Source organism: Pyrus communis, chromosome 9 (assembly GCF_041283825.1).
Source record: "Pyrus communis isolate YQ-2024b chromosome 9, ASM4128382v1, whole genome shotgun sequence".
Lineage (NCBI taxonomy): Eukaryota > Viridiplantae > Streptophyta > Magnoliopsida > Rosales > Rosaceae > Pyrus > Pyrus communis.
In genome coordinates this window covers 22,703,033-22,720,153 of record NC_142573.1, presented here as the reverse complement: position 1 = coordinate 22,720,153, position 17,121 = coordinate 22,703,033, and the positions used below count along the sequence as shown (strand labels likewise).

Sequence of the window (17,121 nt, the reverse complement as noted above, 5' to 3'; positions counted from 1 at the left end):
TTTTAGTTTTCATTTTTTTTTAGAAACTTGAAATAGTTACCGGACAATATTTCAGTTTTCTAAAAAGTGAAAAGTGAAAAGTGAAAATGAAATGATTATCAAACAACAAACTTAGAGAGCTCACAACATTGACAAAAAGCTAAAATCTGACGCTAAAAGCTCTACCAAGTGGTACTTAGACGTACAACTCTTTGAGTTTTGTTGTGTATGAAAAACAGTGTAAAATCTTATGAGGTTTCAAAACCACATATGTTAAAATTCCATTAAAAAATTGGGGTTGTTATAAACATTGTTTAAAGTGTGATTGTGTAAATCCTAGGTTATATTTGATACTAGTTATTCTTCCTATTAGACTTGTATTCATTGGAGGAGAAAGATTCTTCCCTCTCTTATTACTATAAATAAAGGTACTACGTAAGGGGAATCACACATCCTCTACACAACCCTACAAACACATCTTTCTCTAATCTCTCTCTGCTGCAGTACCTCCCTTTCTCCCTATCAGATTAAAATAAGCCACAACACAATATTAGCATGCTCCTATCGTTGCGCTTAGGAATTTGATGTGGAAGTTTTCTGCATCAAACCAATTCATCAATATCATTAAGCAATCAGGTTCTTCCAAAACAATAGTTTTTATCTAGATATTTTTGTAGCCCTAATAGCATGAACATTCACCATAATGCATGACCCAACTTTACATTTTTTAAATTTTAGATTCTACATAAATTGTGTATGCATTATATCCATAATTGTTAAATTATGTGAATTGACATTGTCATGAATTGCATTGAAACATGTCCATGCATTGAATTATATGTGAAAATGCATAAAAATTGAATTAATTTATAATCTAAAATTGAAAAAAAAATTAAAGAAACAAATTAGGGTTTTAGCACCGCAAGTTTCAAGTCGCACCGCCAGTTTCGAGGCGCACCGCCGTGCATGATCGCCAACAGCCTACATCGGTTTGGTGAGCCCAGCTCAATCCCAAGGCTACAAGCCTAGAGAACCCAAACAGTGAGTTTTGGCACCATCATCCCTAACCCAAACCTTCGGCTTGAAGCTGAGACCTTCCCGTCGATTTTTTTTTATGAAACCACAACTGTTAGTCATGTGCATAAGACGAAACTCATCGTTTTCAACAACGATCTTCGAAAATTCCACAAGAATTTCTTGAGTTTTTCCACAGGATTCACTCGAATCCCTTCGATTCTCACATCATTAAAGTTGAGGCTTTACCTTCGTCGCTAAAAACTTGGTTCTCAGATGAACCATGGCTTGCCTCAACCACAAAAAACCGCCTGAAGTGGTGCCATTGACTATCTCCGGTGGATTCACACACCCAACGTTGCTGGGGTGGCCTGTAGATCCAACCTTAGCCTTAACGGGCATCGGTTTCCTTTGGTCCATATCGCATAACCCTTCTTTTGGGTTTGCTTGTGTTTATTGCCTTGACCTACATCACCAACCCTTTGGGCTTTAGTGATCATCGGCCCAAGAAACAGTTGAGCCCTTCTAGGCTCCTGCCTTCTCCCATGCACCGCGCCACACACAATCACAGCCTTCTGCTAGTGTATGTGTGTTTGTGTTACACTGGAACAAACCTCATACTAGGACCTCCGTGCTTAGGCCTATGTGTACTCACCCACACCGAATCCATGCCCATCTGGGCCTTTGGTTTATTAGGCTTGCAACCCACCTGTGCCTATTCTAGCCTATTTTTGGGCTAGACTTCATGGCCTCAAATTTACTCAACCCACCCGTGGCTTTGGTCCATATTTTTGGGCCCCGAGTTTTAATTGTCTATTTTTTTAGACAATTTGGGTTTTATAACTTTTTGAGCCACACTTTAATTTTGGCCCGAAGTCCAAATAATTAATTACATTTTAATTATTGACCCCGAAGATCTATTTGCATATTTTCTTGTTGCATATTTCTGTATATATATATTTGTGTTTGTCTACAGGAACATATGAACTTAAAGTTCATAATTCTTTCAAAACCTGAAGTTTCTAGAAACATGCCTTGTTTGAAAATCTGAAGCTTTCCTTAAAACATCACTCATGAAAACCTGAAACTTTTTCATGTAACTTTAAACCAATATATGTCTAACCACATTCTTGTCCATTTATTTTGTGATAGGGATATGTTGAATTTGAACAAACTCGACTTCACCGCTTTAGAGATTTTCGGAAGAAACTACCTCAAGTGGGTTTAAAATGTGAAGCTCCACCTCATTGCAAAGAATTTGCGCCCCATTATTAAAGTTGAGACTGATGACCAGGTTGGCAAAGTTGAGAAAGCTACTATTATGATTTTCATCCGAAGACACATTCATGATGCATTGCAAACCAAGTACTTTGCTGAGGAAGATCCACGAGCACTTTAGGTCGCTTTGGCTGATTAGTTCGATCACCAAAATGACATCTTCTTGCCTGAAGCAAGACATGATTGGCATCATCTGTGAATGAATATAATTATGAAGTTTGTCGAATCCAATCACTTCTCAAGTTCTATAAAGAGACCTTGATCGAAGAAAATCTTCTGGAGAAGACCTATTTGACTTTTTCTGCTACCAATATTGTTTTGCAGCAACAACATAGGGTTTAAAAGTTCACTAAGTTTTTAGATTTGATCTCTATTTTACTTATCGTTGAAAAGCAGAATCAGCTGTTGATGAAAAATCATCAAGCTCGACATATTGGGGCGACTAATGTTCTTGAAACACATCATAGCACAAACAAATGCCCAAAATGCCAACATAGGCATGGTAGGGGCGGCTAAAAGCCACCCTATCAAGGTCAACAAAGCCAAGGCTTATCTAAAGGAGGAAACCGAGCTCATAAGCATTCTACCCTCGCTCCCAAGGCCTCAAACTTCAAGAATAAAGGCAAAACACCTAATACCATGGATGTAGATTTAGTGTTATCGCTGTGGTTCAAATGACCATTGGTCCCGTGTTTGTCGTGCTCCCCTAAAGGTTGTAGATGAATATCATTCTCGTCGTAAGAAGTTTGAATCAAACTTTATGCAAGTGGATGAACCGGAGAGTACCAAGATGAATGTTTTTGAATTTCAAAAGGCCATTAACCTTATGGAAGATTAGAATCTTAGAAATAAATTATTTTTATTTGAATTTTAGACCCCTAGGGCTGAATTCCACTAAGTGGCCGAACCCCCTTTGTTTTTGGTTTAAGTTTGAACAATTTTCCTTTTATGTTTGGATTATTTGTTGGCAATTTATTTTTGGATATGAAGTTTTTTTAATTACCATCCTCGAATACTCAAATTATTGTGAACATATATTTGTTTTTTAGAACTTTTATGCATGTGACTGATTCAAATTAATTTTTATTTTTAGGTGTGACTGGTGGGAAAATTAGTTGTCTGGTAGATAGTGCAACCACACACATCGTTTTGTGTGAACACATCTATTTCACTAACTTCATACCTACGAATGCACCTTCGACAACCCTCTCAGGCCCATCCAACCTGATTGAAGGACGTAGTAAGACACGTATAATGTTGTCCAATGGTACAATCGTGATCATTGATGAGGCACTTTATTCTCCATGTTCCGGAAGAACGTTGTTGAGTTTCAAGGACATTCAAGACAATAATTACCACACTGAAACCTATGTAGAAAACGGAGTTGAATTTTTGTGCATCACTTTCTACAAATATGGCCAAAAGCGTATTTTAGAGAAGATGGAACGTATCTTGAGTGGTTTGTATACTACAACCATGCACCCTATAGAGAGCCACTACATGGCCAGCCCTACCTAAGGGACTAAGCACGAAATTACACTTTGGCATGATCGTTTGGGACACCCTGGATGAACAGCGATGTGTCGTATCCTCAAATCTTCACACGGGCATCCACTAACCCAAAGTTTAGGTTCGATTCAAGGAATTGCATGTCCAACTTGTTCTATGGGAAAACTTATTATTAAGCCTTCTTATGAAAAAATTCGTTCGAATTCTCCTATTTTTCTATAAAGAATTCAGGGGACATTTGTAGACCAATTCACCCTTTATGCGGACCATTTAGATATTTTGTGGTATTGGTTGACGTTTCCACACGTTGGTCACACATGTGCTTGTTGTCCACAAAGAACGCTGCCTTTTCCAAATTGTTGGCTCAAGTTATCAAGCTTAGGGCTCACCACCATAATTATCCGATCAAATTTATTTCAATTGGATAATGCTAGAGAATTCACATCTAAAACTTTTGATGACTATTGCATGTCGGTCGGGGTTGAAGTTGAACATCATGTACCTTATGGTCACACCTAGAACGGCTTGGCAGAGGCATTCATTAAGAGCTTACAAATGATTGCTTGATCGTTGGTCATACGTACCAAGCTTCCAATCACTGCTTAGGGCTATGCAATATTGCATGCAACCATGTTGGTTCGCCTGAGGCCTGTTACAACCCAACCATATAGCGTCTTTCAGTTGGTTACCAGATACGAACCTGACATATCGCATTTGCGTGTTTTTGGTTGTGCGGTCTATATGCTTATTTCACCGCCCTTACGTACAAAAATGGGGCCTCGGCGAAGGATGAGAATCTACGTCGGAATATGATTTTTTTTCAATTATTCGTTACTTAGAACCTTTGACAGACGATCTTTTTACCGTTCGTTTCACAGATTGTCACTTCTATGAGACAACCTTCCCATCGATAGGGGAAATAAGAACGTCACCGTTCCTGTAGAATGACACAAATTATCGTGGACGACTCACACTTTGTCTCATTTAGATCATTCACTGCTTAATCTAAAACTAAAGTGCAACACATATTAGATCTTTAGAGTGTAGCTCAAAGCGTGCCAAATGCTTTCACAAATTTAGCGCGAGTGACAAGATGACATATTCTAGTTGCAAATGTGCCTGTAAAGATGGATGTAGCAAATGTACGACGAACTTCCCTCTTGGAGGCCCGGGATGTCACTTTGGCCAATCTATTTACATTAGCGACTAGCCAATCCTCTGTCCCTACACAATAGCGTGGCAGACCTCTTGGTTCAAAGGATCCAAACCTCTGGAAGAAGAAACCCACGACACAGGCTATTGAGCTTACCATGAATCCAATTGTCGCCTACTCATTCTATCTAACTCATGAGGTAAATTCTAGATTACAGAACCGTTCTTGAAGAGGCGAATTGATAGGAGCATATTTAGGCGACTTACTTAGCTTGTTTTCGTGCATCTATGTTGTTAATTCATAGTTGTTTTAGTAGTTTAAGCCATTTTCGTGTGTTTTTAGGTTCATATGGCTAAGGAAGCAAAAAGATGCATTTTGGAGCATTTTGGAGCAAAATTGGGCTTGGAATGGATAGCATATGCTTGGAGCCAAAGTGTTGGACGAATTTGAAAGCCTTGTATGCACTTTGGACATAAAACAAAGGGCCTAGCCCAATCAAACAATCCTTTGAGCCATGCAAAACCTCTAGCCCAATCAACAACCCTTAGCCACATGCATTCACACACACATGCACTTACTCTTTCATCATTGCACCACCATTCACACACACATGCACTTACTCTTTCATCATTGCACCACCAATTCAACACATGCATTTCCACCTTCCTACTTCATCATTTCAACCACATATTCACCCACATGCACTCTAATCATTCAACACATGCATTCACACACCAACAACCTAGCTCTTTTTCCATCATTATTTCATCCACATGCACTCTCAATCATAACAACCACATTCACTCTTAAACAATCACCCACTTATTCTCCCATTCCCCCTATAAAAACCCATGCATTCATACACAAAAAAGACATCTCATTTTCATACACAACACATCACAAACACATCCAATCTTCCCTCATTGCCGTGAGCTACCATTCCCTTATAATCCAAACACCACTCCTCATCCATTTCCATAATTCCCCAATCCATTCAACACACCAACAACATCCCTTAGACCTTGTGCTACGACGAAGAGGAAGATAAGAGGGCCTAAACGTTCATACAATTCAAGTTTGAGTTGTTGGAATGTTTAGGTGTTTCTTTGATTCTCTTTGTTTTGGTACCATGAGGAACTTCCTCTCGGCTTCATTCCATTAGATACACTCTCCCATTTCTTAAAGGATTTCGACATCAGTTTTGCTTCAAGGGTTCTTTCTTCTTAATCCTATGTTCACTCATGTTATATATTTTTATGTCAAACCTTTTGTAAACATGAAGTGTAACTAATCTCTCTCTAGGGATTCGATGTAGCCTTGCAAGATTGCCATGTAGTTAATTTGGAATTCTCATTTAATCTATCTATTTCTTGTTTCATTCTCCGATTTAATTGTGACTTAGTGTGTTGATTTTAATGCTTGATCATCATTTGAATTAACCACAGGTTGTTTAGCCAAGATTAAAGCACACATCATGCATAATCTTGGTAGATATGTGAATGAATGAAGGGAATGTTTTGCAAACATCCTGCCGAGTGTTCCCTTTGGTTTTGTGAAAGTTTCTTGTGCACTACATAGTCTTGATTAGGAACCAAAGTTGCACATCACAATTAGGCTCATGATTAGAGACATTTGATCAAATCCACACATCATATGGCTGATCATATCTAAGTGAAACAAACCCAAGAAATAAGTAGAGGGATGAGTATAATCTGACTTAACAAGCATGGACTTGGCTTAGCAATGGTGAAATCGAATCTCTAGCTTCATCTCCATTTGTGCTATCTCTTTTTATTAGCTGTTGATTCATTCATTTTGTGTTTACTTCATTTCCTTATGCTTTAATTTACAATCTGTCATTTAGTTTAATCAAAACCTAAATCCCCCTTTACCTTATTGTTCAATTTAGTTAGAAATCAATTTAGTTTATGCTTTAAAGCATTTTGAGTCTTTGGTTTGTCTTAGTGTTTTAAAGTTTAGTTTTGCATTCTTTGAGTCTAGTATAGTGTTTTAGATTGTGTTTTTAGCGTTTTTGAGTCAAATCCAAGTGATTAGCAATCCCTCATAATCCCCGGTCCAGAACGATCCCTACTTACATACTTACTACAATTGTCAAAAAGAGGGTTTAATTTGTGTGCGTATAATTTTCGCATCACGAATCCACCTCCCAAGAATCATGAGATTTCAGTCCATTATGCAAGTTTGGATGATGTCTGGTGTAGAAATGAGATGATAATTGACGATGCATTAGCATATGCAATAACTACTGAGATCATGTTGTGCAATGACATTAAACTCTATTTCGTTGATAAATGTCGACGTAGAACTGAGTGGTCAAACTAGAAACAAGCAATCTAAGTCAAAATCGATTCATTTGTGAAAAGTAAGGTGTTTGGACTTGTAGCTTCTACTCCTACACATATAAAGCTCGTTGACTATAAGTGGGTTTTCGTTTCGGAAGCATAATGAGAAGAATGAAATTGTGCGTTACAAAGCTTGTCTTGTTGCGCAAGGCTTCTCATATCGCTGCGAGATCGACTATGACGAAACTTATTCATCCATTATGGATGTGATTACTTTTCGCTACTTTATTAGTTTGGTAGTTTCTGAAAAACTGAGTATGTAGCTGATGGATGTAGTAACTGCATATCTCTATGAGGATCTTGATACGGAAATTTATATGAAAGTTCCTGAAGGACTTACTTTGACTGGATTAAAAAGTTCCAGACCTCGGAACATGTTCTCAATTCAGCTGAGGCGTTCATTATACGGTTTGAAGCAATCCAGAAGAATGTGGTATAACCACTTGAGTGAGTATTTGACTAGTCAGGGATATGTGAACAATGAACTATGCCCTTGCGTGTTCATTAAGAAGTCACATTTCGGTTTTGCAATTGTTGCAGTTTATATCGATGACATGAACCTCATTGGAACTCCTAAAGAGATCGAGAAAACTGCTGCGCACCTGAAGTCAAAATTTGAGATGAAAGATCTGAGAAAGACTTGATACTGTCTTGGTCTCGAAATAAAATATCATTTGGATGGAATCTTAGTACATCAATCGAACTACACCCAGAAGGTGTTCTGCCGCTTTAACGAAGACAAAGTGAAGCCTTCGAGTACTTCTATGGTCGTACGATCGCTATATGCAAAACGAGATCCCTTCCATTCGAAGGAGGATGATGAATAGACTTTGGAACCTGAAGTTCCTTATCTAAGTACGATAGATGCTTTATTGTACTTAACTTAATGCACTAGACCTGACATTTGATTCACTATTAATCTTTTGGCAAGATACAGTAATGCACTAACACGTAGACACTAGACCAGTGTTAAAGACATCTTCCTTACCTTAAGGGTACTACGAATTTGGGCTTGTTCTATCCTTATGAATCCTCGAGTGATGTCGTAACCCCCCTCGATTCTCGAGTCGATTCTAGCCTTGTTGGTTATGCCGATGCAGGTCACTTATCTGACCCACACAAAGCACACTCTTAAACAGGTTATGTCTTTACTGTTAAAGGCATCGCAATATCTTAGAGATAAACTAAACATGCCTTAGTTGCCACTTCGTTTAACCATGCTGAAATACTCGCCTTACACGAAGCTACTCGGGAATGCTTCTGGCCGAGGCCAGTTGTGGGTTATATTCGAAGCTCTTGCAATCTTTATCCTGTTGTTGACCTCCCGACGACTATCTATGAAGATAATGCAGCATGCATTGAACAACTCAAAAAGGGTTACATTAAAAGAGACAACACCAAGCACATTGCGCCGAAGTTCTTTTCATCAAACCACTACTGAAGGCAACATTTCAGAAGCTTGTTCAAGGAATAGGTATGAGTAAACTTTCTGAGTTATAACATTGTTAGTTCTCTTTGGAATTATGTCAAACTCCGGGGGAGTATCTTGAAGTATACTTGCTTGATCTTAATGTACTATTTTTCCTACGATCAGGAGCTTTTTTCCACTGATTTTTTGCTACCTAATGAGATTTTGACGAGGCACCCACCTTGGTTTGATCATACCCTTGATGACGTCCCACAGACGGTTCATCTGACTTTGCTCTAGCCATTGGGATTTTTGTGAGACTTAGTTCCATTTGCAAGTTCTTTCTTTATTTTGAGACTAACGTGTTCCCAGAATCAGCGTCGACGAGTCAGCTTCCTCAACTCTATATGATGCCGAATCTACTTGAGTATTTACACACACAAGGAAGAGTGTTATAAACATTGTATTAAACTGTGATTGTGTAAATTCTAGATTAGATTTGATACTTGTTATTCTTCGCTATTAAGACTTGTATTTCTTGGAGGAGAATAATATTTTCTCTCTCTTTTATTATTTGAAAAAACAAAAAGAACAGAAAAATAAAATAATAATCTATGTCAAAAAAATAATAATATATCTCAAACAAAAAGAACCGAATTTATTTGAATTTAATGGAAGAGGGCAATTTTGATATTATGAATGTTTCATCATTTTTGAATACATTCTCTACACAACCCTACAAACATATTCCTTACACAACCTTACAAACATATATCTCTCTAATCTTTGTCTGTACCTCCCTTTCTCTTATCAGATTAAAATAAGCCACAACAAGGATTGTTTTCTTGGCAATTGTTTTTTTCAAATTTATAAATTTAACCTCAAAAATTAAAGTGGGCGTACACCACCTCAGTTTTTTTTTTTTTTTTTTTTTTTCATATTTTTAAATAATTCAAAAAACTTGTTTTTTCATCTTTGAAAAAATCGGTGTCAACTAATTTATTCGAAGTGTATGTTATAAACATTTTTTACACGTCTCTCAATTTAGGCGGATGTTATTGATTCATAAACATCTTATTAATCTTGACCGTTAGTCCATTTTCTTTTTTGAACAAGCGATAGTACATTAAGAAAGAGGATGTGAGTTTAGTCTCATAATGAGAATGAGTTACCAATAATGTGGTTAAAATTTGCATTTAAACGCTAGTCCATTATTATTCCATCTTATGTTTGAATCATTTTTTTTTTTTTAATACATCGAAATTTTTACAATAGGAGGAGGGGGAGTTTAACTCATCATACAATGAACAACCTAATTTAATATCAAATTCGTCATCCATGAGTTTGAACTTAAAACATCTCACTTTTAAATAAAGAAAATACTGCTAGACTGTAGTACTGAATAACTCTTATATTCGATTCTTAAAAATAGAAAATTCGCAACTAGTTTAGTTACTGAGTATGTCGTTATATAAATAAAAATAAATAAATAAATGAAAAATGCAATTAACCATTTTTTGATTTTTGGGTTGTACTTACTGGTTACAGCTTACTCGTCCAAACTGAAAGCGGGGCACATTTTTCTGAAGAAAACGGTGTTTGGCTTAAGGCTTAAACCTCGTAAACCCTTTCCATGGCCGCCCTGAAGCTCCTCCTCTCCTCCGCTCGCCGTCACTGCCTCTCAAACCCTCACTCCCGTCTCCACCCATCTCCATTTCTAAGCTACCACAGATCCCTAAGCTCCGAATCCGACCCAAACCCGAATCAGAACCCTCCGCAGCCTCCTAGACGCCAACCCGTGCCGGTCGAACCCGTTTCTTACACTCTCAAACCCAAAGAGCAATCCCTACCCGATCCAGATGCGACTCCCCAAGCAGAACCAACATTACCGCCGCCTCCACAAAGCCCCGGTGACTCGGCCAACTCATCGAGTCAGGACACTCGCGTCACCTGGACCCGTGAAGAGGCGCGTTTCATCAGGGACGTTCCATCTATATCTCCGGTATCGTACCCGGTGAAAGTTGCTCCCTTACCGGAAGATAGGGTCGCGGAGGAGAGCGGAGGTGGCGAAGGCGGAGCTGAAAAGGATGTGGATGGCGTGAAGGACTTGGAGAGAGAGAAGAGGAGGATCGAGGCCGATGGTCGGATGAGGAGGAGGCTTTTTAGGGTTCCTGAGGAGGAGGTGGTGGTTCCTTTTCCCGCGTTGATTAAGGTTGAGAAGAAGGAGAGCAAATCTATTCTCGAGGTCATGGATGCAATTCGCCAAGTCAAGGTCAGTGTAACGTTTCCTCTCTCTGATAAACTGATTGCTGTTTGGTTGCTGAGAAAATGTGGGAAAGTTAAAGGAATTTAAGTTTTACTGTTTTGTTAGATAATTTTGGATTTGGGATATCAAATTACTTCTACTTAATCGAACTAATATACTGTTTATTTGGCTTGGTTGCAATGCGCTTTCCTTCTCTGTTTTGATTTTGTTTCTCAGAGATTAAAAGGTAGTAATGTGTTGATTGGCAGAACAAAATGTAGGTTATTAATAAGCAAAATGAAGTTTATCTTTTTAAATTTATCTTACGAGCTGTGATTGTGATCGAGTTTTAAGACTAAGTTAAGTAGGAGCATATAGAGATCATGCTTGTTTTTCACATGCATATTGCGCTAACCGGTGTTCTTGCTCTTTTAATATAGTTGGATGCCGCCGGGCCACACACCCACCCCCCCCCCCCCCCCCCCCCCCCCCCCCCCGGAAAGGACTTTGTTTTGTTATTGTTTACTTAGAAGTGTTATGTTTTATTTCAAAGTATTTCTCATTTCTAATCTCTTTTTCACATGGTTAGTTGTTTTACAGGCTAATGCCCAGTGCAAATTTGATGAAACTGTTGAAGCTCATGTACAATTGGGTATTGATGCGAAGCGAAATGTAATTTGTCAACTCATCTGAGTAAAATCTTCTCTTATCTCAAGCATATGTTTTTGTGTGTCAATATAGATATGTTGACTTTTACTTTAGATATGTGAATATATAATAGCAAGTCCTGAGTTTAGATTTTCATTTCATTTCACAGTCCAACAACATCTAGATTTAAACGATTGCCCACATGTGTTTCTAGCTAGTCGTGTCCGTTTTGAATAAGGTGAAATCATTTGTGTGAGTGAGTGTGAGATGGCTGTTGGGTATTAACTGTAGGGCAGAATTCTTGAAACAATGACGTAAAGGAAATATTAACAAATGTTTATAAAGGTTGGACCCAAGATGTTTCATTGGCATTTCAGGATTTGAATCAACTCAATGGTTTGGACTCCAGATGTTATTCTTTGAAAAAAGTTATTACGTGACTAAGCTGTAACCATTATTCGTAAGTTCCTTGTATTTGTTGTTTGAAGAATTATCAACGCACACCTTCCATGCACCCAAATATGGTTAGCCTTGACTGAGAAATATTGTCACTTTTTTTACTGTACTTTGTGAGCATAACGTTGCTCATTTTAGCGTATTAATTGCATGTTTTCAGTAGGGTTGTCATGGCATGCTTCTCAAAAGAGTGATAAAGAAGATATTGTTTCTGCTTTCTACTTTATGCTTCAAATTTCTTATGGCACAATTATTTTTAATATTCCAAACTCCTGTTTAAAAGATTCAATTTACATGGACTACCTGATTGAAGTGCAGGCGGTTCGTGGTAACATGACTTTGCCGCATGGTAGTGGGAAGGTAGTTATCTTTACTTTGGTAAATCAATCTTTCTCATCAACTTTCTAGTTGGTTACTGTATTATGTCATTTTTCAGGTTGTCAGGGTTGCTTTCTTTGCTGAAGGCTCAGATGCAGAAGAAGCTAGAGCTGCAGGAGCAGATATTGTTGGCGGTGTTGAACTGGTTGAGGAAATTGCAAGTAATGAGCTAACCATTGTTGCTACTAAATAATATGCTGAAAAAGAAACTCCTGTCCACTAGATATACTATACAATGATATTGCCATTCTAACTTTTTTGAGTTGTGGTTTTGCAAAAAAAAAAAAAAAAAAAACATGAAGTTTGTATTTTAAATTTGTGTTTATATGGGTTTATGTGAATCTTGCATTGATTGAGTTCAAGGAAATCAAACAATTTATCGTCTGCCTTTTATCATGCAGGCAGTCATAAGCTCAATGTTGACAAGTGTTTTGCTACAAATGAAATGATTATGCGCCTGGCAAAGGTTTTTGAGTTGTAATTCTTTACTTGTGGGATTAGTCAACTTTATTATGTTTTTAATCAAAAGTGGGTGTTTGATGTTTAACAGATTGCAAGAATTCTTAGAGAGCGTGGTTTGATGCCTGACCGTAAAGTGAGTTTATATTGTTATAATTTTTGTTCAGTTTGCAGATCTATGGGAAATTACTAATTTTTGTTATACTATGTATTGTATAGCTAGGTACTGTCACCAATGACATTACTGGAGCACTGCAGAAGGTAAGACAAGGTCATATTGAGTATAGAATGGACAGAACATCAATTGTACATGTGGGACTTGGAAAGGTACCATAATTACAAACACAATGTTTTCATTTCTTCAAATGTTTGTTTGCTGGAGACATGGATATCACTTTCTTTCTTTCTTTTCAGGTGAGCTTCACAGAGGAATATCTGCAAGAGAACATTGGTGCATTTATGAGTTCTCTTTTGCTGGCAAAGCCTACAGGTTTAAAAAAGTGTAAGTGGCGCAAATGACTCGTGTGTTTCCTATATTGTTGTTTTTGGGCTAAACTAAGTAAAGGTGAAGTTTGATCTGGATGTTCACCTTTAATTTTACACATTGGTTTTTTTATCTGGCATCTGTGCAATTAGATACACCTCTCAGTATCGCTGAGGGTTGAGCCTTTTTAGCCATGTTGATTGCTGAACCATTTATGAAATATTTGGCTCTACTCAACTAGCAGTTCAGCTCGATTTTCTTGTTTCATATATTAACCAAACTTGATAGTCAGTTCAGGTCCCAAAAAAAGAAAATCCTCATGCTTTTAAAAGGCCACTCAAGGTGGCAGTATTATCTTATAGAATTCTATCGATTATTTATTTTTTTTCAGATGAATGCTGTTATCCTGATCCATATTGGTGGCCTCTACCCTAATAATATAAGTTTTTGGCATAAAATGATTGTCTAACATGGTATCTGAGATTTCATTGAATTGTTCCAGGAGATCTTAGTTTTGAACCCTCTCCTCCAACTCTCTGATTTTTAGTTCACTTGCATGGTGCACTTCACCTATATATTTCTCCACTTATAGGAGGATCATGGTGCACGTGTTAAAGGGTGTCGTGTTAGCTTTGATATATGTCGTTGATGACCTAAGTTGTTGAAAGCGCAATACTTTGCTAGGAGTTGTAAATGATCAATTTCCATAAATGAAGTGCAGGTGCATGACTCTGCATAATTGTGTTTTGTTAACACTACTATGCATAACAAATCTTTGTGTTGCATTTGAGTCTTTGACCCACCTTCATGGTTATGCGGTAAAATTTGTTTGTCACCCTTTGATCGCATGAAGCACCTTGTAGTATTATAGTCGTTTCTTTTAAGGCCAAGCTGAGAATGGCCTTATATCTGTCGCCCACCGCTGAGCCAGACCTGAGCTCAACTTTGTTCAGCTAGGTTAAGACTCTGAGCCACTTGAATCCACATAACTTCCCTATTCAATCTAGAAAATCTTAGAGCTCAGTTTGGCTTAGCTCAACCGTTAACCTATACATTCTGCGCAAGCAATTGCAGTGTTAACTCCAGGGTACACTTATGATCTTGGTTAAATCTAATTATAGCATATTCTGTGAAATCCTGGATGGAAGATAATTAGCTCAATGTGTTAGCTGTATATAATATTTTCTGTTATGCCCACCTATGTATCATTAAGAAGAAAATTGAAGAGATGTTTAGGACACTGCAAATAATAGTTGTGGAAGGACGTCCCTCAGTTTACTAGATTGTGCACTTTTAATGAATTGATGAGAATTTTTGTTGCAAGCTTTTCACTGAGTATCGGATTGGACTTTTTCTTTTGCTTAAATATGTACATATTCTTTTCACGTTTATTAAAATCATTCACAATTTTCATTTTCACAGCTTCCAAATATGCGGGGTATATTAACTCGTTCCATATATGTAGCACGGTGAGCTCTTAACCCTTGTTTTTGTATACTTTAGTTAAATGCGGTCTTGTAAAATTGAAACTAATCCAGTCCATTATTATGTGCAGATGGGTCCAGGATTCCCGGTTTCAATACAGTCATTGTCCAAAGCTGCAGATCACTACAATAAAGTGCACCTCAAGGCTTAAGTGACGTGATTTGTTGACATTTCCAACCAAGCTCAAAAGGTTCAGCATTTACTCTGTTAGTCTTTTACTCTTTTAGGTAGCGACGGCTCTCCTTGTCTCTCTCGGAGCGGGATGTGGATTGACTAAATTGGAATACTAGATTGACGGGTTTCCGTGAATCTGCAAGTCGTCCGAGTGTTTTTGCAAATGGCATTTCGCTCTACTGCTTCACATCATCACGATCTTCGTGTTTCCCTGCAATGTGTTTTTTTTTTTGATTTTTTTTTTTATTTTTTGAATTCTCTTCGTTATTTATTTGTATAAATTTTACCGTTGCAATCTTCTAAAATAGATGTTCCATGATTTTGATGTGCGGCACATTATCGCAACTTCTCGATTTGGACGAGGATGTTCAGCATACTCCTCTGTGTAAATGCAATAATGTTCTGTGACTATATGGAAAACGTGGAGGCGAGACGGGTCCTCATTCGTCACTAGGAACTTGCTACCTGACCCGAACTTGATCTGTTAAATTTAATGGGTAGTATGAAACAATCCACTACCCGTTAAAGAAAGTATATTTTACTTCAATAAATAATAAAATGAAAAACATTAATACTAACTCTGTATTTATATACAAAGTTGTCAATACATTAGTATCTACCTACCTAAACTTTAAAAGTCCAAAACGCGCGCGCGCACACACACTATATTCGTTATATAAATTATATTATATCTATAATATGTACTATTGGGGTCAAATATGGAATGAATATAGATCGGGGACCCTTACAACCATATCCGAATAATATTTATGGTTTTCCCCAATCCTAAATATAACCGAATTTTCATCCTCAAATCTGTTTAGGTGGTTATATATTGTTATCGAGTTTAACGGTTTGAATTGCCATACTTAGTTGGAAGGACTAATACAAACTTTTAAAAAATATTAAATTATAATTTTTAGATATATTATAAATTAGTATAAAATATAATAATGTTTACAATTTTTTTTCCATAGGTGCCTAGATCGCTTGATGACTACCGCATAAGGGATGACGAAAGAATGAATGTTGAATACAACTAAAGAACATGTGTATCAGTTCATGCAATATTGAATCACTTGATAGGAGCCCTCATCCGCATGAGGTGCCCCATGACTATAGATAGAAGGAGGAATATCCCCTTCGAAGTGAAGCAGGCGCTGATGGCAGAGTTATCAATACATGTGGTTTTTTTTTTTAGTTTAATATTTCTAATAATTTAATTATCCTAGATAATTACTTAATGTGTCACATCCCAGCTCAACTCTGCTGTAGCACGATATTGTCCGCTTTGGGTCACATCCTCACGGATTTGTTTTTGGGTTTTGGCACGAGAACCTCCCAGGGGGGTCACCCATCCTAGGGCTGCTCTTGCACAAACTCGCTTAACTTTGGAGATCTTATGGGATCCAGAGCCAGTGAGTTTCCAAAAGGCCTAGTGCTATAGGGAGGGGAGCATGTACATATAAGGCACATCACCCCCTCTCCGTTGGTCGATGTGGGATCTTACAATCCACCCCACTTAAGGGGAACCTAGTGTCCCCGTCGGCACATCCGCACCAAACGGTAGAGTGACTTTGATACCAAATTGTCACATCCCAGCTCGACTCTGTCGTAGCACCATATTGTCCACTTTGGGCAACGCCCTCACGGATTTGTTTTTGGGTTTCGGCACGAGAACTTCCCAGTGAGGTCACCCATCCTAGGACTGCTCCCACCCAGACTTGCTTAACTTTGAAGATCTTATAGGATCCGGAGCCAGTGAGTTCCCAAAAGGCTTGGTGCTATAAGGAGGGGAGCATGTACATATAAGGCACATCACCATCTCTTCGTTGGTCAATGTGCGATCTTACAATCCACCCCACTTAAGGGGAACCTGGCGTCCTTGCCGGCACATCTGCACCGAATGGCATAGTGGCTCTGATACCAAATTGTCACATCCCAGCTCGACTCTGCCGTAACACGATATTGTCCGCTTTGAGCTTACCAATCCCTCACGGTTTTGTTTTTGGGTTTTGGCACGAGAACTTCCCCGGGGGTCACCCATCCTAGGACTACTTTCGCCCAAACTCGCTTAACTTTGGAGAT

The 17,121-nt window shown here is 38.1% G+C and overlaps 1 protein-coding gene across 1 annotated transcript; it reads left to right on the top strand.

Annotated features, from left to right (window-relative positions):
- The first annotated feature begins 10,238 nt into the window (after positions 1 to 10,238).
- Positions 10,239 to 15,352, top strand: LOC137739794 (uncharacterized). The gene is made up of 10 exons (XM_068479506.2): positions 10,239 to 10,976; positions 11,550 to 11,621; positions 12,372 to 12,413; positions 12,490 to 12,592; positions 12,833 to 12,897; positions 12,982 to 13,026; positions 13,110 to 13,217; positions 13,305 to 13,392; positions 14,797 to 14,843; positions 14,930 to 15,352. Exons 1-10 carry the CDS (start codon positions 10,338 to 10,340, stop codon positions 15,008 to 15,010), a joined length of 1,290 nt encoding a protein of 429 aa, XP_068335607.2. The 5' UTR covers positions 10,239 to 10,337; the 3' UTR covers positions 15,011 to 15,352.
- Positions 15,353 to 17,121: the final 1,769 nt, after the last annotated feature.

Bases quoted from the DNA above. Each gene is read 5' to 3' on its own strand.
- LOC137739794 (XM_068479506.2), top strand. From the start codon at position 10,338: ATGGCCGCCCTGAAGCTCCTCCTCTCCTCCGCTCGCCGTCACTGCCTC. The intron at 12,593-12,832 runs GTAATGAGCTAA...TTTATCATGCAG, and splicing joins ACTGGTTGAGGAAATTGCAA to GCAGTCATAAGCTCAATGTT. The intron at 13,218-13,304 runs GTACCATAATTA...CTTTCTTTTCAG, and splicing joins TACATGTGGGACTTGGAAAG to GTGAGCTTCACAGAGGAATA.